General features: G+C 41.4%; 1 protein-coding gene across 5 annotated transcripts in view; it reads left to right on the top strand.

Moving 5' to 3' along the window:
* BMPR1B (bone morphogenetic protein receptor type 1B) overlaps positions 1 to 17,639 on the top strand; it is a gene marked incomplete at its 3' end in the record, with an annotated part of 431,795 nt that extends 414,156 nt beyond the window's left edge. For 4 of the 5 annotated variants that reach the window (XM_082634087.1, XM_082634086.1, XM_082634090.1 and 1 more), the window contains 3 exons: positions 8,967 to 9,142; positions 13,146 to 13,276; positions 14,771 to 17,639. In XM_082634087.1, coding sequence (XP_082490213.1) covers positions 8,967 to 9,142; positions 13,146 to 13,276; positions 14,771 to 14,896 — 433 coding nt within the window. Of the gene's footprint in view, positions 1 to 8,966; positions 9,143 to 13,145; positions 13,289 to 14,770 lie in introns of those variants that run through there. The other variant, XM_082634089.1, reaches the window with a different exon arrangement.
* Positions 17,640 to 20,940: the final 3,301 nt, after the last annotated feature.

Here is a 20,940-nt window from a genome sequence, read left to right as displayed (position 1 = left end):
GATCCTTTAAATGTGCTGTTGGATTCTGTTTGCTAGTGTTTAGTTGAGGATTTTTGCATCTATGTTCATCAGTGATATTGGCGTGTAGTTTTCTTTTTTTGTGACATCTTTGGTTTTGCTATCAGGGTGATGGTGGCCTTGTTGAAGGAGTTCGGAAGTGTTCCTCCCTCTGCTATATTTTGGAAGAGGTTGAGAAGAATAGGTGTTAATGCTTCTCTAAATGTTTGATAGAATTTGACTGTGAAGCCATCTGGTCCTAGGTTTTTGTTTGTTGGAGGATTTTAAATCACAGTCTCAATTTCATTTCTTGTGGTTGGTCTGTTTATATTTTCTATTTCTTCCTCGTTCAGTCTTGGAAGGTTGTGCTTTTGTAAGAATTTGTCCATTTCTTCCAGGTTGTCCATTTTATTGGTATATAGTTGCTTGTAGTAATCTCTCATGATCCTTTGTGTTTCTGCAGTGTCAGTTGTTTCTTTTCCTTTTTCATTTCTAATTCTATTGATTTGAGTCTTCTCCCTTTTTTTCTTGATGAGTCTGGCTAATGGTTTATCAATTTTGTTTATCTTCTCAAAGAAGCAGCTCTTAGTTTTATTGATCTTTGCTATCGTTTCCTTCATTTCTTTTTCATTTATTTCTGATCTGATCTTTATGATTTCTTTCCTTCTGCTAACTTTGGAGGTTTTTTGTTCTTCTTTCTCTAATGGCTTTAGGTGTAAGGTTAGGTTGTTTATTTGAGATGTTTCTTGTTTCCTGAGGTAGGATTGTATTGCTATAAACTTCCCTCTTAGAACTGCTTTTGCTGCATCCCATAGGTTTGGGGTCATCGTGTTTTCATTGTCATTTGTTTCCAGGTATTTTTTGATTTCCTCTTTGATTTCTTCAGTGATCTCTTTGTTATTAAGTAGTGTATTGTTTAGTCTCCATGTGTTTGTATTTTTTACAGGTTTTTTCCCTGTAATTGATATATCTAGCCTCATAGAGTTGTGGTTGGAAAAGATACTTGATACAATTTCAGTTTTCTTAAATTTACCAAGGCTTGATTTGTGACCCAAGGTATTATCTATCCTGGAGAATGTTCCATGAGCACTTGAGAAGAAAGTATTCTGCTGTTTATGGATAGAATGTCCTATAAATATAAATTAAGTGCATCTTGCTTAATGTGTCATTTAAAGCTTGTGTTTCCTTATTTATTTTCAGTTTGGATGATCTGTCCATTGGTGAAAGTGGGGTGTTAAAGTCCCCTACTACGATTGTGTTACTGTTGATTTCCCCTTTTATGGCTGTTAGCATTTGCCTTATGTATTGAGGTGCTCCTATGTTGGGTGCATAAATATTTATAATTTCTATATCTTCTTCTTGGATTGATCCCTTGATCCTTATGTAGTGTCCTTCTTTGTCTCTTGTAATACTCTTTGTTTTAAAGTCTATTTTGTGTGATAAGAGAATTGCTACTTCAGCTTTCTTTTTTTTTTTTTTTCTTTTTGCGATACACGGGCCTCCCACCGCTGCGGCCCCTCCCACTCTGGAGCACAGGCTCTGGACGCACAGGCCCAGCGGCTGTGGCCCACAGGCCCAGCCGCTCTGTGGCATGAAGGATCCTCCCAGACCGGGGCATGTACCTGCGTCACCCACATCGGCAGGCGGACCCCCAACCACTGCGCCACCAGGGAAGCCCCAGCTTTCTTTTGATTTCCATTTGCATAGAATATCTTTTTCCATCCCCTCACTTTCAGTCTGTATGTGTCCCTAGGTCTGAAGTGGGTGTCTTGTAGGCAGCATATATACAGGTCTCATTTTTGTATCCATTCAGCCAGTCTGTTTCTTTTGGTTGGAGCATTTAATCCATTTACATTTAAGGTAATTATCTATATGTATTTTCCTATTACCATACTCTTAATTGTTTTGGTTTGTTATTGTAGGTCTTTTCCTTCTCTTCTGTTTCCTGCCTAGAGAAGTTCCTTTAGCATTTGTTGTAAAGCTGGTTTGGTCGTGGTGAATCCTCTTAGCTTTTGTTTGTCTGTAAAGGTTTAATTTCTACATCGAATCTGAATGAGATCCTTGCTGGGCAGAGTAATCTTGGTTGTAGGTTTTTCCCTTTCATCACTTTAAATATGTCCTGCCACTCCCTTCTGGCTTGCAGAGTTTCTTCTGAAAGATCAGCTTTTAACCTTATGGGGATTCCCTTGTATATTATTTGTTGTTTTTCACTTGCTGATTTTAATACTTTTTCTTTGTATTTAATTTTTGATAGTTTGATTAATATGTGTCTTGGCATATTTCTCCTTGGATTTATCCTGTATGGGAGTCTCTGTGCTTCCTGGACTTGATTAACTATTTCCTTTCCCATATTAGGGAAGTTTTGAACTGTAATCTCTTCAAATATTTTCTCAGTCCCTTTCTTTCTCTCTTCTTCTTTTGGGACCCCTATAATTCAAATGTTAGTGCATTTAATGTTGTCTCAGAGGCCTCTGAGACTGTCTTCAATTCTTTTCATTCTTTTTTCTTTATTCTGCTCTGCAGTAGTTATTTCCACTATTTTATCTTCCAGGTCTCTTATCGGTTCTTCTGCCTCAGTTCTTCTGCTATTGATTCTTTCTAAAGAATTTTTAATTTAATTTATTGTGTTGTTCATCGTTGTTTGTTTGCTCTTCAGTTCTTCTAGGTTCTTGTTAAATGTTTCTTGTATTTTCTGCATTCTATTACCAAGATTTTGGATCATCTTTACTAACATTACTCTGAATTCTTTTTCAGGTAGACTGCCTGTTTCCTCTTCATTTGTTTGGTCTGGTAGGTTTTTACCTTGCTCCTTCATCTGCTGTGTGTTTCTCTGTCTTCTCATTTTGCTTAACTTACTGTGTTTGGGGTCTCCTTTTTGCAGGCTGCAGGTTCGTAGTTCCTGTTGTTTTTGGTGTCTGCCCCCAGTTGCTAAGGTTGGTTTAGTGGGTTGTGTAGGCTTCCTGGTGGATGTGAGTAGTGCCTCTGTTCTGGTGGGTGAGGCTGGATCTTGTCTTTCTGATGGGCAGAACCACATCTGGTTGTGTGTTTTGGGGTGCCTGTAACCTTATTTTGATTTTATGCAGCCTCTCTGCTAATGGGTGGGTTTGTGTTCCTGTCTTGCTAGTTGTTTGGCATGGGGTGTCCAGCACTGGAGCTGGTCTTTGAGTGGAGCTGGGTCTTAGCACTGAGATGGAGATCTCTGGGAGAGCTCTCGCTGTTTGATATTATGTGGAGCTGGGAGGTCTCTGGTGGACCAGTGTCCTGAACTCGGATCTCCCACTTCAGAGGCACAGGCCTGACACCCGGTCAGAGCACCAAGACCCTGTCAGATACATGGCTCAGAAGAAAAGGGAGAAAAAAAGTAGAAAGGAAGAAAGAAATAAAGAAAGAAAGGAAGGAAGAAAAGGGAAAGAAAGAAAGGAAGGAAGGAAGAAAAGGAAAGAAAAAATAAAGTTATTAAAATTAAAAATAATTTAAAATTTAAAAAATTAGAAAGTAATAAAAAATAAAGAAAAGAGCAACCAAACCAAAAAACAAATCCATCTATGATAACAAGCACTAAAAACTATACTAAAATAAGAAAGCGGACAGACAGAACCCTAGGACAAATGGTAAAAGCAAAGCTATACAGACAAAATCACACACAGAAGCATACACATACACACTCACAAAAAGAGAAAAAGGAAAAAAAAATATCGTTGCTTCCTAAGTTCACCGCCTCAATTTGGGATGATCCGTTGTCTATTCAGGTATTCCACAGATGCAGGTACATCAGGTTGACTGTGGAGATTTAATCCGCTGCTCCTGAGGCTGCTGGGAGAGATTTCCCTTTCTCTTCTTTGTTCACACAGCTCCCAGGGCTCAGGTTTGGATTTGGACCCGCCTCTGCGTGTAGATGCCTGAGGGTGTCTGTTCTGTGCTCAGACAGGACGGGGTTAAAGGAGCAGCTGATTCGGGGGCTCTGGCTCACTCAGGCCGGGGGGAGGGAGGGGTATGTCTGCGGGGCGAGCCTGCGGCGGCAGAGGCCAGCGTGACGTTGCACCAGCCCGAGGTGCACCGTGCACTCTCCCGGGGAAGTTGTCCTGGGATCCCGGGACCCTGGCAGTGGCGGGCTGCACAGGCTCCCCGGAAGGGATGTGTGGAGAGTGACCTGTGCTCGCACACAGGCTTCTTGGTGGCGCAGCAGCAGCCTTAGCGTCTCATGCCCGTCTCTGGGGTCCACGCTGATAGCTGCGGCTCACGCCCGTCTCTGGAGCTCCTTTAAGCGGCGCTCTTAATCCCCTCTCCTCGCGCACCAGGAAACAAAGAGGCAAGAAAAAGTCTCTTGCCTCTTCGGCAGCTCCAGACTTTTTCCCGGACTCCCTCTTGGCCAGCCGTGGCGCACTAACCCCTTCAGGCTGTGTTCACGTCGCCAACCCCAGTCCTCTCCCTGCGCTGCGACCGAAGCCCGAGCCTCAGCTTCCAGCCCCGCCTGCCCTGGCGGCCGAGCAGACAAGCCTCTCGGGCTGGTGAGTGCCGGTCGGCACCGATCCTCTGTGCAGGAATCTCTCCGCTTTGCCCTCCGCACCCCTGTTGCTGCGCTCTCCTCCGCGGCTCCGAAGCTTCCCCCCTCCGCCACCTGCAGTCTCCGCCCGCGAAGGGGCCCCGAGTGTGTGGAAACCTTTCCTCCTTCGCGGCTCCCTCCCACTGGTGCAGGTCCCGTCCCTATCCTTTTGTCTCTGTTTATTCTTTTTTTCTTTTGCCCTACCCAGGTATGTGGGGAGTTTCTTGCCTTTTGGGGGGTCTGAAGTCTTCTGTCAGCGTTCAGTAGGTGTTCTGTAGTTGTTCCACGTGTAGATGAATTTCTGATGTATCTGTGGGGAGGAAGGTGATCTCCACGTCTTGCTCTTCTGCCATCTTGAAGGTCTCTGACTGTTCGTCTCTTACTTAGAAAATTTTAGGTATTTTTATTGTATCCTGTCCCAGCCCTGCTGTCTCTAAAGTTCACAAGAAAAGTACCCATTAAAGTATGATTCTAGTGCAAGGTTTTTTCCTGGAGAGGAATTTACTTGACATCCCTTAACTTATTTTATTCAAATTTTACTTTTTTTTTCTTCCAGTTCCACTTAAATCTGTATCTTAGTGGTACTCACATTAACAGGGACAAAAGCCTTGCTAGATCTAGTAGAAGTATTAGTTGTAAAAACATGATTGGGTAACAGTGACCCTGTAATTCTCTAAACCCAGTTCTTTAATCATGACCCTTTTGTGCAAATATTTCCATCCCTTCTCTATGGGAAGGGAGAAGAGAGATCGTGTTTCCTCTACAGTGAGTGCAGCACCCACATTTTGATGGTAGAAATGTATCTTTTCTGTACTTTTGTCCAGTTTGTTTAGAGGACTTTTGACCTTCAGAGCCTTGTGCCTCTAACCTGTGCCTTAATCCTTGACATGTATACTCTTCTTGGTCCTCATCCTGCTGAGTTCTTTTTATTTATAAATTTTAAACATACAGAAAATACAAAAAATAATGAGTCACTCATGTAATAATTTAAGAATGCTATTAAGAATTTGCCTTATTTTTGTCTGTTCTTTTTTTTTAAAAAAAGAAATCCAGCGTTAAAGAACCCTTTTGTATTCTCCTCCCTGTTTTATCCTCCCTATGCCTCCCAGAAGTGACCAGTATCCTGGTTGGCATTTATATTTCCTGTATGTGATTTGACAATTCACACACATATGTGTGCGTGTAGCCACTGCAGCACATGGAACTATGTTGTGGGTTTGGAGTTCTTCTCCGACTCTGCCCCCTTGTGCTCTATCCATCTTTTCTTGCCAACATCAGCTCTCAGCCCTCCCGGCCTCCATGGAAAAGGAAGGCAAGGAAAGCTGAAGGCAACCTGGCCTTTTCTTCTTCCTTCCTTCTGCTTGGCCCTTTCCTTCAGTGACTCCATACCTCGCCTTAAGGCTCTGCGCTATCTGACTCTCCGTCTCTTTTTCTTCTTTTACTCTTGCTGCCCGAGTGTTATATCACTCTAATTTCTCTTTTTTGGTCTTGAAGATTAATACAAATGCCATTTTTCTCTGCCCTTATTTGAAGACAGGTAAGATGATGTGACTGTAGACCTGGGAGAAATACAGTATAATCACTTTCAAGTAGAGAAGCCCTCCCGAGGGAAGAAGGGATAGAGCTGTGTGTCTGGGAGGATCTGATACTTTGTAATGTCACATGGGAATTACCTACAATTAGTATGTTTGTTCTTTACATATAGTGCTAAAGGCATGTGCCATTGGGTTAATGTCACCTGTTACAAAATTAATTTGCTTAACAAAATTCAGTTTATCTTCCTATATACCTGTAATGTCTCCTTTTATGGTCTACAGAGATTTTTACATATCTCTTTAAATCACCCACAGTGAAGCTTACTATAAAAAGGCCTTTTCCTTCTTTCATTTAAAGTATATTCTTTATCTGCCGTGTGCGAGGCACACTGTGAATGGAGACGAAGCGGGCTGTGCTCTTTAGGGAAATAGCAAATGATTATGACAGTTATTCAGAGCTCAGAGGAGTTTACTGTCTTAGGGTGGAAGATGGATATTTATTGAGATACTACAAGGGAGAATATTTATTCAGATTCTTCTAGGGGAAGATATTTACTCAGGTACTCCCAGGGGAGATGTTTATTCAGATACTAGTGGGGAAACCCCTAGGATGGGGGGAGGAAGGTTGAAGAGGCACAGCAGTGCTGAGCACACGTGGCCTGTGTAAGGGACTGGTTTTGGGGGCCTTTGATGGGCAAGCAACATCCTTGACTATATGTTTTTTCAGTGTTTGAGGGAAGGAGAGCTTAGAGAACTATGTATAGTCTGCCCGTCACAAATCTTAATTCCGTTATCATCGAATACCAGTTACCTCTTAGTTTTCCAATAGATGTCTCCATGTCACAAATTCCATCAGCCCTTCCTGGCCTCCCGGATCCAAATAAAACATTAAGGACCTACTTGTAAGAATGGAAAGGAATTGCCTAAAATCTTTATCACCTGCAGTCAGAGTATGTCTTTGGCTTAAATGCACTCCTGTAGGGCCCATGCTAGGACTGTTCTTGGTTTCCTTTCCCAGGACATGTTCTGGAATGTAATTTAGGCCCCTTACCATCTTCTTTCCATCTGCAAACCCCCATGTTCGTTTCTCTGCATAGAACCCAGAATCCTCTATCCAATCCCAGCACTGTCTTTCTCTAATGATTCAAAATGATAAATTATAACACACACAGATAACATATGAATGAAATATCCACCGTGTGTTCACATGAGAGGTGTCAGTGGGTAGAAGAGGAGAGAAGTTGCTTTATACTTGAAGATGGAGCCTTTTAAATCTTTTAAATCTAATGGTTATCATTAAGCCTCTTCTCTGCTCAGCGTTCCTTCCTTACTCTGTACTATTTAGGTACACAGGTGACATTTTTCTATTGTATCCTGCTGGTAAATACTATGATTCGCGTTTTAAACTCTTTCTAGTCTTAGAAAAGAGCCCAGAGCACTAAGGCCTACATTTACAGATGTAAGGAGTACCAGCTCGTTAGTTATTTTTCATTTTAAAAAATTTCCACTTTAACTTTTATTTTAGGAAAAGAGGCTCCTTCAGACTTGTTGCTTTTAGAAGATCCCAAGGGGCCTAATGAGTATCCTAGTGACACGTCTGATGAAATAGCTTTAGCTTAAGGATTTTAGCTGGAAGTGAATTTTAAACAGTCATAAGAATGAAGCTTTATATTTATAAGTGTTAGTAAATGTAAACAGTGTTGAGATATACAGAGTTTTAGAAGACAGAGATTGAGGCGATAAGATCAGGCCCAGAGGTTTTTTCCCAAAAGCCACTAGTGTTTTGCTAAGTTTGCAGTTGTCTGTGACACAGCATGATAAATGTGATATTTGACTTATGCAACTGTTTTCCACGTTGAGGAAAAAGAACATATAAATGCTTGAGAGTCAGTGGAGTGTGATTAAAAGAAAAAGAAAAACTCTTTCTTGAGAATCAGGAGAGAGGAAGGTTTATCCAAGATTTTCCACAAACTTCAGTTTAATCGTGAGTTTTTGTACAAGACCTTTTCTGTCTCGTAGTTTCGTCATCCGTCTAAATGGGGGCTCATCGCTCCTCAGTCCCAGTAGTTTCTATTGAGCTGTGGGACTCGTTAGACTTGTGATGTGTGCTCGGTGCTGCACTGGCAGCGATGTTACACGTATCCTCTCATTTAATGGTCAGCCTCTCAAGTCATCATAGTTCAGCAGCTTTGCAACATGGGTTCATAGCTCCGGCTCCAGCTTGCTGTACCGAGGCCATGGTTCCCATGTGCCAGCCTCTAGATTGGTGTTCTTCCATCAGGAATTTCTTCCCCATCTATGGGGAATAATAATGAATGGATCATGTTGTGAAATTTTCCTAAAGCTAAAGATATTATATTCAATTATTTCCTTTCGTTATTAAAATACATGTTATTCAGTTTATGAGATAATAGTGATAGTAGAAAGCTATTTTATAGGTCTCTGCTTATCAAAGTAAAACATATGCAAATCTTTGTTGGTCCTCTCCTCCCATCCCTTTTTACTTGTTGGTAGCTATAAAAGCCTCCCAACACTTGGCTTAAGAAATACTGTCTCAAACCAAATTGGCATGTGCACCTGCCAATTTTAAGAGCAAAGCTACTAAAATATGAAGGGAAGGATGATATTTTTTAGATATTTGGCAATAATTTAGAGCTTACATTTGATCTAGTGGCAATGCTATCCTATATTCGGCAGCTTCATTCTGATTGAATATCACCTACATTGGGTTTTTACCTGTGAATATTTAACTTTTGGCAAGAAATATTTTTTAAGGAACCCTGAAAGGATATCCTTTCCCACCTTTCACTAAAGCCCCGGGTCAGGAATCACCTTGACTTGTCATTGGTCCTCTTCAGTGCTGATAGTGCTTTGCTTTACTTTTTCCTTAGTGATACGAATGAAGTTGACATACCACCCAACACTCGAGTCGGCACCAAACGCTATATGCCTCCAGAAGTGTTGGATGAGAGCTTGAATAGGAATCACTTTCAGTCTTACATCATGGCGGACATGTACAGTTTTGGACTCATCCTGTGGGAGGTCGCTAGGAGATGTGTATCAGGAGGTAAGTGACAGTGATACTGTTGGACCTACTACAAAGCCTTTCTTTCTAATCAGAAATCAGGGTTATCTTGTTTACAGAATCAGGTTTGATTTGATTTTCCCCTTTATTTCTGTTGATGCAGTCCCAGTCCTCCCAGAAAACGATATTTAACCTCTTAGAATGATCTTTGACTGCCTCCTTCCCTTCGCCTGCTACTGATGAGTCTCTTCCAGAGTTCCCTCTTGCCTTTTCAGAGATCACCCCCTTCCACCAGATGTGTTTTCTCCTTTCTCTCTTGAGCTCTTCCTCCAGCAGTTGCTCCATCAAGTCAGACCCCCCTCTCCTGCCCCTTCCAGCTTCTTCCTACCAACCTCCTGCCTCCACCCCCAACATCAGTGACGCTTTCCCTGTGGCTTCCTGTGCACAGATGAAGGGAGACGCAGAAATGTAGGGCGGGGCACCCATTGTGGAACCCCTCTACTTCTTGACTTTCTGTAATACTTCCTCAAAAAGCAGTTTGAAAACATCAGTTTGTATCAAAAGGAAGTTAAAGCATAAGAATATCATTATTGTTCATGATAACTTTTCTACAAACGTAAGGATTCCCTAGTAAGACTAAGAAGACATTCTTAAATATTCAGAGGTAATATTGTTGCTTGTAGTATTTTGCTTACTGCTGCATAATCTGTTTTTGAGTAGGTGAGGGGCTGAGTTGCAGGCTCTTCAGTATCAAGCGCCCTGTTTATGCCTCTACTCATGGTTGTGCTCGTTCAGAAACCTTGACACTGCTGCCTTTCCTCATGATGGCTAGTTCCTCCTGTTCTCAAAAACTTGAGCTTGTCCAAGAGTGTGAAAGTGCAGCATGCACTTAACTAGCAGGGGAATTCTTTTTCTTGGACGTGCCCTTTATTATTTGTGAACCTTTGACAGGTTACTAAATTTTTTCTTTGTTTCAGTTATTTTATTGTCAGAAAGAGGTGAATTATTGTATCTGCCTCAGATGGTTGTGAGGTTTCAATGACTGTAGAAAGAATTAAAACTGCCTGGCGTATAACTAGCACTCAATACATGTTAGCTATTATTTTGAATTGTCATTTTGGTTGGTAGAGACTTAACTTATATTTAGAGTAATATTTAAATATGAAGGAGAAACAGTAAATCAACAGGCATTCACATTTTTGTAGAAAGATCATCTTCAATGATGTCGTGCCTTCTAATCACTCTGGGAATTCTGTGCCTCTTATGCACATTTTAAAATAGAACACATTCCCTCTAAAGTAAGAGAAGTCTTTAGTCCAAAAGGAAAGTTAACGTATGTAGGAAAATTTTCCTAACTAGATATTCTATAAATCTCCCATCATAATTATGATCTCATGCTTTATTAAGAATAAATGAGCCTATTTTTGAATAATATGCCTACACTTATTTTATTGACAGGTTTATAGAAGTTAAAGGAGTAGTAAAGTACAAGATTACTTTTCTAATTATGTTTTCCTAAACATCTAAAGCGAATAGGGCTACAGGAAGCCTATATTTGAAAGCCTGAGGAGGACCGGAATAAAGGAGAAATGATTCTCTGCTTTAAAAAAAAGCCAGCCTTATGTAAACAGCAGGATATTAATTGCCTTGCTAGGGCTGTCTTTGCCTGTGGAGGTTCAAGAGGTACTAAACAGTTCCCTTCTCTCTGTATGAGATTGATATAGATTTGTCAGAGATTCCCAGCTCCACCTCATACCAACTGTATGGCCTTGGGCAAGTTACTTAATCCTTCAAAGCCAACTTTCCTCATCTGTAGAGTGTGTATAATAATGCTATCTCATAAATGTGTTTGTGAGAATTTAATAAGATAAATTATATAACATACCTACCTCCATGCCTGGTAGATAGTAGACTCGCAATAAGTGAGTTTCTTTTCTCTTCCAGGGAGGCAAAGCACACAAATTCTATTCTCTAACACTTTCCTTTATGAAGATATTGCAAGTCTGGGGGCTCATTTTTCTAGTCCAGGTACTTTTGGGTGAAGTAGACACATTCAGCTATAGGCCTTTCAAACTTTGGAGGCAAAAGAAAGTTTTGAAGTTTCAAACACAAAGGCAGCAGACATGAAAAATTTTGATAACTTAATTGCATGGTAAGGAGAAAGGAGTAAGGCCTAGAGTTCAAAGACGGACTTGCATTAGTCCATCCAGATAATGGCACCAACATTAGGCACTGAGGGAGATTTGAGATAAATTAGATTGACGTCATCCTTTCTCTCAAGATGTTTCCTGAGCCACTGTCTTGAGAATTAGAAAAGGAGGAAGAACGGGAATGAAGTGAGCATCTCCTATCCATTAGACCTTGTGCTTTCATGATCTTATATAGAGATGACACACAGTGGAAGGAAATAGTAGCATAGATAATACATATAATTATGCTCTGTGATCTCAGCAGGGGACAGAATAAATGGTGAGTTGGAATGGTCTGAAAAAACTTTTGAACCTTCTGGTCCTTTATGATTATAAATGGGTTTGAGTTTACAAGAAAGGACATCATACAGGCTCCAGATTTTCTTTAGAGTAAACCCTCAGTGCATTTTATGATGTAGTGTATTATCTTCCGACCTGGTGGTATCTGTCGTGGTCCAAACGCAGGTTGGAAAAGAATTTCCAGACACAAGGCAGAATGCAAAGAAGATAGCATTTCTTAGCGGGAAGGGTCGCTGCCAGAACAGCGCACTGACTTCCTAGTAGTCTGGGAGAGTCGAGCCCGAACATGTGCTGTTGATCAGTTTTTATAGCCGGAAAACAAAGGAATGGTCCAAGTGAAAATTTCGTTTACTGATTGGTCGAGGCACATGTACCTTCCTTCTATAGGGTGGGAGTGGGACAGGGCAGATGCCTTTCCTTATTTGGGACAAGTCCTCTTGCCCAGGTGGGCGTCGCCCAGGTGGGCTCAGGAATTTCGTAACCATGGCAACATGGTGGGGAGGGCAATTAAGAGTCTGGTAGGGGCTGTAACGCTGAGACATTTTCAGGCAGGGTTGTCCTTTGTCCTTGAAGCACCATTGTCTTTGGAGCACCACAGTATCACCTTGTTCAGATAAAAAGCAATGAAATTTCTATAAAAGGTGATTTAGGATAGAGAGCAAGGGTTCTCTGGAAAGATTGTTCAGAGCAGCATCCTCTGAGGACAGAGGCTGCTTATAATTACTGTGAGGAGTTACTCAAATAAGGTCAGAAAGAAGACACAGGTAGCCTGCTTTTTTAAAGGACAAGAGGAAAAAAGGTAGAAATTAGATACTAGGGAAATGAAATGGGATAGAATTTAGCATAAGTACCTTTCCTTAAAGATGACATTCTTTTGTATTTCTTAACCGTTCTTTCAACACTACATATTTTTTTTTCTAATAGTGATTTATTTCTTGTAGACAGTTCCAATAGATGCAGGAAATTTAAAGAAGAAAAATCAGACAGTCATTGCACCTAAAAATCGTGGTTAATATTTTTAGGTGTGTATAGTTTTCCAAATTTTAAATGTGCAAAAATGCATTCTTATGATTAAGCAGAAAAAATGTAAATCTGACATTTTGTTCAAGTAGGATACACTGCCAAATTTATTATGAGGTTCATAAGCGCATGCTGCAGTAGTAGAAATAGTTACGTTGTGCAGTATGCATTTGGGGTGTGGCTGGCAAATTCGCAACGAGACTTAATACAGATTTTAAAACGTTTGGCGCACAGTACAAGAGCCTTTATAAAATCAGAAGTAAACTTGAGATGCTTGTTTACTTAGCTTTTGGAAGTTAGAAAAAAGACTTGAAGGCATATAATATGTTTCCTTATGCTTTCTTTTCATTTTTAAAAATTAGATCGTTTCGTTTGGGCACATTTTTTTCAAGGTTAGTGCTGTTTTTGTTTTTGCTGTTTTTCAACCTGAACTTGTCTTTGGTACCGATAGAACTTTCCTTAGAGAATAGTTTATTTGTTAGACTTTTATTTCCTCTTCACAGAAAATAATAACATTAATGAAACCATATTTTCAGGTATAGTGGAAGAATATCAGCTTCCCTATCATGATCTAGTGCCCAGCGACCCCTCTTATGAGGACATGAGAGAGATCGTGTGTATCAAGAAGCTGCGGCCCTCCTTCCCCAACCGGTGGAGCAGTGATGAGGTGAGGCTGTAGGTCACCATGTGGGTGTGACCAGTGTCGAAACAGACTTTTCTCCTTTTGCCAAAATTCCAAATATTTATCACAGGAATTCTTTTTCTTTGCTGTGATGGTAAGGGTGCCTCGTGGCAGTAATTTGTATGGAGCTAAGTGCAGTGTGTTAAATGATCTGTTCCTTTCTCCTGTTTGATTTTGCCACTTCCAAAATACATTGAATGGGTCAGCATTTAGCCTGCATAATCGATAACATTATTTCATTTGTTGGTGATGTCCTGACACTTGCGTAAAGGCCATTAAATAACTGCACGTGTGTTTGTAAAGCATCGTGAATTTTCTCCATGACAAACTCACGTACAGCATTCTCCCGTTTTGATGAGAGAAAAGTACGGCATCTGAAGAATTCGGTTTTCTATACACGGAAGTGGTACAAGTTGACCTAGTCGAGATGCCCGACTGTGCTGTGGATCTTCGTCAGTAAGGATGATGCAATGCTGTGGGAAAAACCCACATTTGGCCTGGCTCTGAGCCCGTCCTGGTGAAACCTAACCAGATCTAACAAGGAGCTGCCCAGAGGAAGAAGTGAGCCGGCCAGCCTTGCCTTTCCTGCCCCACCTGCCCTCTGAGCCTCTAAACCTGCCCAGGCCTGGAGAGTCTGGCAGCATTCAGAGGGCTGGAACATTCAGTGAGGAGGTTGAAGCATCCCCCAAAATAATGTACCAAAGCCAGTGCAGACAAATGGACAGAACACTGTTTATAAACTAGTTCTTCACTGTTAAATGCATTTAAAAATAACCTTTGGTTCATTGGTTTTGTGGCCAGTTACTGAAATGCTAAATAATACATACGTTTTCCAGTGAGCTGTGCAGAAAGCTTTATGAAATGCTGGAGTTTATATTATTTTGAAGGTGGTTATGGGCATTGGTATTACTCAAAATCCCTTCACTGAGGATTTCTAATGAAGTGAAATTGTGCTTTCCAGCAGGAAGGCCAATAATTGACGTACCACAGGAGAACACAGGAGAAAGTTGTAGTGAGGCTGTGCACAGGCCATTGATCTTGTTAAATGGTACAGTGAGATGCTATTACCGTAGCAGACAGCTGTGATTTAGGAATAACCATGTTTGTTGGAATAGTATGGAGTTAGATAAAAGATTGGAGCTCACCGAGTGTTAGAAACAATCTGGGCGTGTGCAGTGGAATACAGACTCCCTGGGTATTTTTGTACATGTTTAATCTGACTTCAGAGGCGCTCTTGTACAATCAGCAAAACCACCTGCTTGCTCCTTTCACAAGGAAGCCATGAAGATCTTTTTTCATCATTTAAGTTTTGCATGATGAGAGAAGAATTTTTATGGAATTTTAAGCCTACATGGTTTTAAGAGTATCTTTAAAAAATATATTCAAACTTCAGAAATCCAAAACTAAAAGCCAATACCAAGTGCCAACCTTACAGATAATACGTTTCTCTAACTCCAGTTTTCCTTTTCCTTCCCGCAGTGTCTAAGGCAGATGGGGAAACTCATGACAGAATGCTGGGCTCACAATCCTGCTTCAAGACTGACAGCGCTGCGGGTTAAGAAAACACTTGCCAAAATGTCAGAGTCCCAGGACATTAAACTCTGAATTGAGGGCAAAAATAAGCATCTCTGGAGAAAGCCAGTAGATACTCTTCTGTTTGTGGGCAGAGCAAAAGATGTTCCAGAAGCATCCACAGTACAAGCCGTGAACATCATCCTGCTTCCCAGTAAGTTTAGCCCCACCTCTCAGGGAGCAGCTTGGACAAAGAGAAGTTCCCAGAAACACGGATTCATCGTGTCTGTTTGTAGGAGGGAGAAACTGCTTGGGTAACTTGTTCAAGATATGATGCATGTTGCTTTCTAAGAAAGCCCTGTATTTTGGGATTGCCTTTTTTTTTTTTCAAAAGATGCTTTAATTTTGCCAAAATAAAACAAATAATGTAGATGTTTTAGGGTTTATACTATTATAGTTTAAATAATAACAGCAAAGTTCTTCCCAGAAACTCTCCTGGAAGGTAAATTAAAATACATGTTTCCATTGGTAAAATTTTGTTGCACTCTACCAACCAACAGTCGGTGAAGTTGGAGAACAGAATGGAACTCATCTTCAGAGCCCCTGCGCCCTGTGCCTCTTCAGACCACTCAGGCCAGGCCTGCACCGGGGCGGCCGCAGCAATGTGAATGCACCCGGGTACAAGCACCACCTGTCTGGGACCACGTTTGGGGATTCCTGCAGGTGACCTTTTGCAGCTTTATAGGATAGGGAACAAATGAAGATTTTATGTGACTCTGTTAGAAGTAAATGTTGACACTGTTCTTCAGAACCGCTTTGTGTTTCTGATTCTGGTAGGCTTTTTCTTTCACGGTAAAGTCCCTTCCTTTTCATTAAACACAAAAAAAGCTTTTTTTTTTATGGGCAGAGAATTGACCCGTACATGCTTTTGATCTCTCAAATGAAGGGATCAATATTAAGTATAAAATTGCCATCAGTTGTGTTGAAGACAAGGCGCTTTAAAATAGAGATACTTTGCTCTTGTGCTGCGAGAAGATCGTGTCAGAAAGGCAGGGGATGAGGGTACAGGTGCACATGGCTTGTTTCTTCTGTACGTGGAAGAGCCCTTCACAGAAGCGCAAGGGGAAATGTATGCACAACTTATTATGTACAGACAAAGATGGTTTCTTTTTGTTATTATCTGCCTTTTTTTGTGTCTGAGTTAAGGGAAGGAGAGGAAACATGTGTTAGGTTAATTTAACTAATTTTAATTTTAAAATAGATAAATATAACCTCCAAATGGGACAGCAGAGGAATGCTAGTGGAGACCACAGAATATTATGGCTGCTGTGATTTATTATTCTAGAATAGATATGGATCGAATATGTATATCTTAATATCTTATGTGATAGCTTCACATCTTAGGAATGCTGACTCAGTTTATTTTATTCTCATAACGTTCAATTCACTTTTTAATTTATTATTTTTTCTTCTCTGTGGCACTTGTGCAAAACATCTTTTCACCTATTCAATTATGTGGGGTTTTAACTTTTGAGCAACATGAGTCAGATCATTGACAGGGCCAGTATTCCTTAGCAACAGGAACCTAATAAAGGTTAAAATTGTACACATCCCTCTCAACTTTATTCATTTACTTCCTGACTGTGCTTTTCTTTTGCTTCTTAGAAATTCTATAGTGTTTAGTAAAGAACTGGAAAGTACCCCCCTGCCCAGCCCTTTAAAAAAAAAAAAAAAAAAAAAAGATGTTCCTTCCAGAATACTCCAGGGGGCAGTGTTTTATAACACATTTTCACCTCACCACTTGGTGGCTGAAGGATGGAGGGCTTTGAAAATGTGATAGCTGCATTACAAATGAGAAAACATTTCCCTCACTTCTGAAGTGCGCTTGCACTGGTGACTTGTTCCTCCAGAAAAGCATCCTAGAGCAGAGACCAGCTGTGAGCTGTGCTTACGGTTTGGGAGAAGCATAAGGAGAAACAGTGTTCTGTATTCAGCACTCACTCCCCAGTGCTTCCTAACCACATCTCCTTTGTAATGAAGAAAGAATATTTCCTTAATCCTTGAATATGAAAAAGGTTTCTGCTTTTTTCAAAGATTAAAAACAGTTGGTTCCAAATATAATCAGAATGCTGCTTTTATTGATATTAAGATAACCTCAATAGCAGTGTAAAGGTTCCTTTCTCTTGTGTCAAATCGTATTCTTTGTGATAGCTTAGAAGGAGTCTGTGGCTAGAGCTAAGGGTGATAGTCATCTGAGCCTAGGAGGGAAACTTCAGTGCCTCTCATCAGATTGTCTACGAAACAAATAAGTGAACATTTATGTCAGTTAAGTGGGGACGTGTTCGTGTTTCTTGATTTTCCCTAAATTTAAGCGATGCTGGGCTTATCTCTTAGGTAAAAATGTGTTTTCTTTTAGGTAAGTTCTTATACATGGATAACTTCAAATCAGAATATATTGTGGAGAGGTGGTGATTTCAAAGTAAACTAGATTTCTAGGGAGGTGTTGGTTCCTGTGAAGAATGGGAAGAAATTAAAATAGTATCCAGATTTCTTCTCTATTATTTGTTTGGTTGCTTTGGAAAAATGAGTAGCTTACTTTCTAATCCCCAACCTGATTTACTTACTATGAACATTTAAAAATTATTCCAGAGATACTTAAAAAGACCCATGTAGTTACCATAGTCTTTCAATGAAACAAGAATTTATTTATGAATAGAGTTTTCTTTGTATCTTACCAAAATCCACCTCGCTTAGGGAATATTAAATTGTTCTTAAAGAGACTCCCTACTCACTTCCAGATAATTCATTTCGATTTTTAAATTTCTGGTAGCTCAGAAGTGAATTTTATTTTTTCGTTTTGTCTTTCAACAGAAGAGTGGGAACCTGGAAATAATGTCGTTGATGCTTACTTTTAGGACTATTTCAAAGCCTAAAATTTTCTTCTAATCTTTTCCCTGCAAAGGAATCCTAAAATACTACTTGTTGGCTAATATAAGTTTTGTATGCTAAGATGTTTGGTTTTATAGTTTATGTATGTTTGTATATATTATATAAATATATATGTATATATAAATACTATGTTCAGTTTGGAGTCTGGCACAACTCCATTATGTGGATTAGAGCGTAAAATATTATAGAGGATAAAGTACTAAATGAAACGTAATATTTATTTATAAAAGGTGTAGACTGTTAAATCACAGGCGGCAGTGCTATATGAACGTTGTGTGTGTGAGCAGACCGGCCTTGGACCCCCTGGAAAGCACAGCTCAGAAGTCACTAGTGACCATTCTTTTTATTCTCAAAACAAAGCTTCTCAGAAAACACGCTAAGATTTTATTTACAGGGAATTCTCTGACACATTTCAGTTGCTGTGTAGTCAGGTAGAGCAGGTCCTGAGTAATGACCGCCTTTCACGTTTCTGCAGTCATGCCTATTCATTGGAAGTTAGCGTTTTATGTTGTTGGTCTGTTGTGGTTCTTCTTTGTAGGTGAAAGGCCCTGAAAGAAGTACAGTTTTTGAAAACTTGAATCATTCTGTAGTTATATCTCCTTAGAAAACTTAGTCACACAGCCATGGAAATGAAAGAAGGCACCAGAAGTGACTCAATTTAGCGGTTATCATTCCTTTTGTAAAACAAAACAAAAAACAATGCCATATTTTTTGGAGAAAAGTTAGAATATATAAGGGATTTTGTTGTCTGTTTCAAAAGAAGACTCATTTGTGTTCTTTTGGGGAACCAGTGCCTTATTGAATTTGTATATACTGTAATTATTCAGGACTAGGGAACAAACAATTGTATTGTATTTGTTACAAATTGTATATGGCTTTGTTTTAACATTCCCCCGGAATAAAATGGTTTCATTCTCCCCTCGGAAAGAACATGTCTGTTATCTTATAGTTGTGCCTTTTTTCCTCTTTAAAAATTTCACATTGTAGCAGGCGGGAAAGGCAGCCATGGAGGGCGTTGCAGGTAAGTGTGTACATCTGGTGGCAGGAGAGCAAGATGAATGGTCTGATGTCTCCTGTTTTCTCTACAATTAGGAGGCACGGTCATCTGTTGAGAGTGAGAGGAAAGGTAGAAAATTTGGTGACAAGGTCTAAAATTGCATCGTAGGATATCACAGCCGGATGGCTACAGGCAACGCCGAGGGCCGTTAAGATGGATGATGCTCACTGTGGCTTAGTAGCCAAGGTGTGGCCCCTGGACCACCATACAGCCTGCACGTGAACCCAGGCTCCCTCATTCTCTCCACTCTGTGACGGTAGGCATGTTGTGCCCTCTCGAAGACTCAGTTTCTTCCCCTTGAAGGTGGCAATCATATTAATCTCTACTGCATGAAGTGGTTCTGAAGATGAAATGAAATAATCCATGCACCAAGCATGAGGTAAGCCTTCAACTAACACTCAATTACTAACTATTAGCTATTATTACAAGTTCCTTGTGCTACTCTTCTCTGTAATGTTATGATTTTATTTTTCTATCAGCAACCCAATGTAGGCATGGAGACTGCGGCCACTGGATTCATTCAGAGTTACCAGGCATATGCAGCAATGAGTCATGGAAAATCAGAATTATCATCATCAAGGTGACGGCTGATGTGGTCCAGAGGAAGGCAGGGGATTAAAGAGGAGGCGGCTGATAGGCCCAAAGAAACAAGGTCAGAGGACAGGGAACCATGCTGGAGTCGAGATGGTGCAATAGCGGTTACTGAGAAAGGGTCTGTGTTCAGAATCAAGATTTCAGAGAGGGAGTAACAAGCTCAAGGACAGGCTGAAGGTGTGATCACAGGGGTGGGCAGATTTATTAGTGGATACGATTATTGGTGATGAAAGAGGAACCCAAAAGCCAGGCCATTGGATCTGTCTCTGGGGATTTTGAAGCCTCCCAGATGGTGGCAGTCTAGTGACATGAAGGTTGTGAGGCAGGGTCCTCCGGGGCTGCTGGGGAATGGGGGGCAGTCAGTGAGGGGCAGAGAGTGGAGATAGAGGCTGGTGGGGCCCGATGGCCTGGCGTACAGAGGAGTGGGGTTCCATGCAACGGCAGCAGCCTGGAAGGAGCACAAACAACCGTAGGAGAAAGACTCCATCCTTCTTCCCAACAGTGAGGTACGTGGGGTGTGGAACAACCCAGTCGTTGCTGTTGTTTCTGAGTCAGTGTCCCCTGGAGAGGAGAAAACCCTCTGCAGAGGGAGGGGGGACTTGCTAGGTTGTTTGTCCATGGACTGGGGATCCTGGAGGGCAGAGAGCAAAGTTTGGTTTTGAGGGCATCCCTTGGAGACTGGATTAGGAGAGAGGAAATCCAGAGTTGTTTGGGTGCAGAGACTACAGGCGGGCTTGCATCTCAGTTACCAGGGACACTAAAGTTTTTGTGTGATTGGCTGTGTTTAGCCAGCTGCACTTACGCCAAGAGAATTCATCCCAGCATTGGGATTCAGATCGATTTTACTGCCATCCCATGGTTTTCACCATCTCAGTTCTGTGGAAGAACATAGTCTGAGCCCCCATCTTCTCCCGTGTAAATTGGGACAAAATTCCCACCTCACAGAGCTCTTAGGAGGAACAAGTGAGGTGAACGTGTGAAGAATGTGATGGCCCCGCACCAGCCGCACAGCAGGCGCTCATAAATACTGCTTTTCCTCGCTGACATTAGTTTTACAGGATGTAAAGATGGCAACGTTTAAAACAAGCCAGAGTTTGCAGAGGTGGGAGTGGGGTGACACCTCTTCCACCCTCTCTGCACCCCACTTCTCTATGCTGTGGGCTTTCCCGGGACTCAAAGGCAGAGAGATAGTATATCCCAGCTGAGGCGAACAGCATCTTCTCTTGCTCTGCTGCTCACTTTTAAGTTGCAAGCTTGGTGGTTCCTTCTTGTCACAGCAGCAAAGTACAGGTGACCCTGCTCTCAGAAGGACTTCCCTTGCTGCAGAGTAACTTCCACCCCCCACCCCCCCAGGTGGTGGTTGTAACCAGCTACAGGGAGCTCTGGGGCTGATGGGGGTTCTTTGTCCCGGCCGCCCTCCTGAACTCTCCAGTGACTCTACCCCCGAGAGGGGCTCGGGCAGCCTCCCACCCGCGACGTGACTTGGAAAGTGTGCACGTGCTTTCTTGAGTGCGGTCTTCCCAACAGGAATGCCGGC

The sequence above is a fragment of the Mesoplodon mirus genome, assembly GCF_964341445.2.
Source record: "Mesoplodon mirus genome assembly, chromosome: 2".
NCBI classification, from domain to species: domain Eukaryota; kingdom Metazoa; phylum Chordata; class Mammalia; order Artiodactyla; family Ziphiidae; genus Mesoplodon; species Mesoplodon mirus.
The sequence above is the reverse complement of the archived record's forward strand: the minus strand, read 5'-3'. Positions and strand labels throughout refer to the sequence as shown.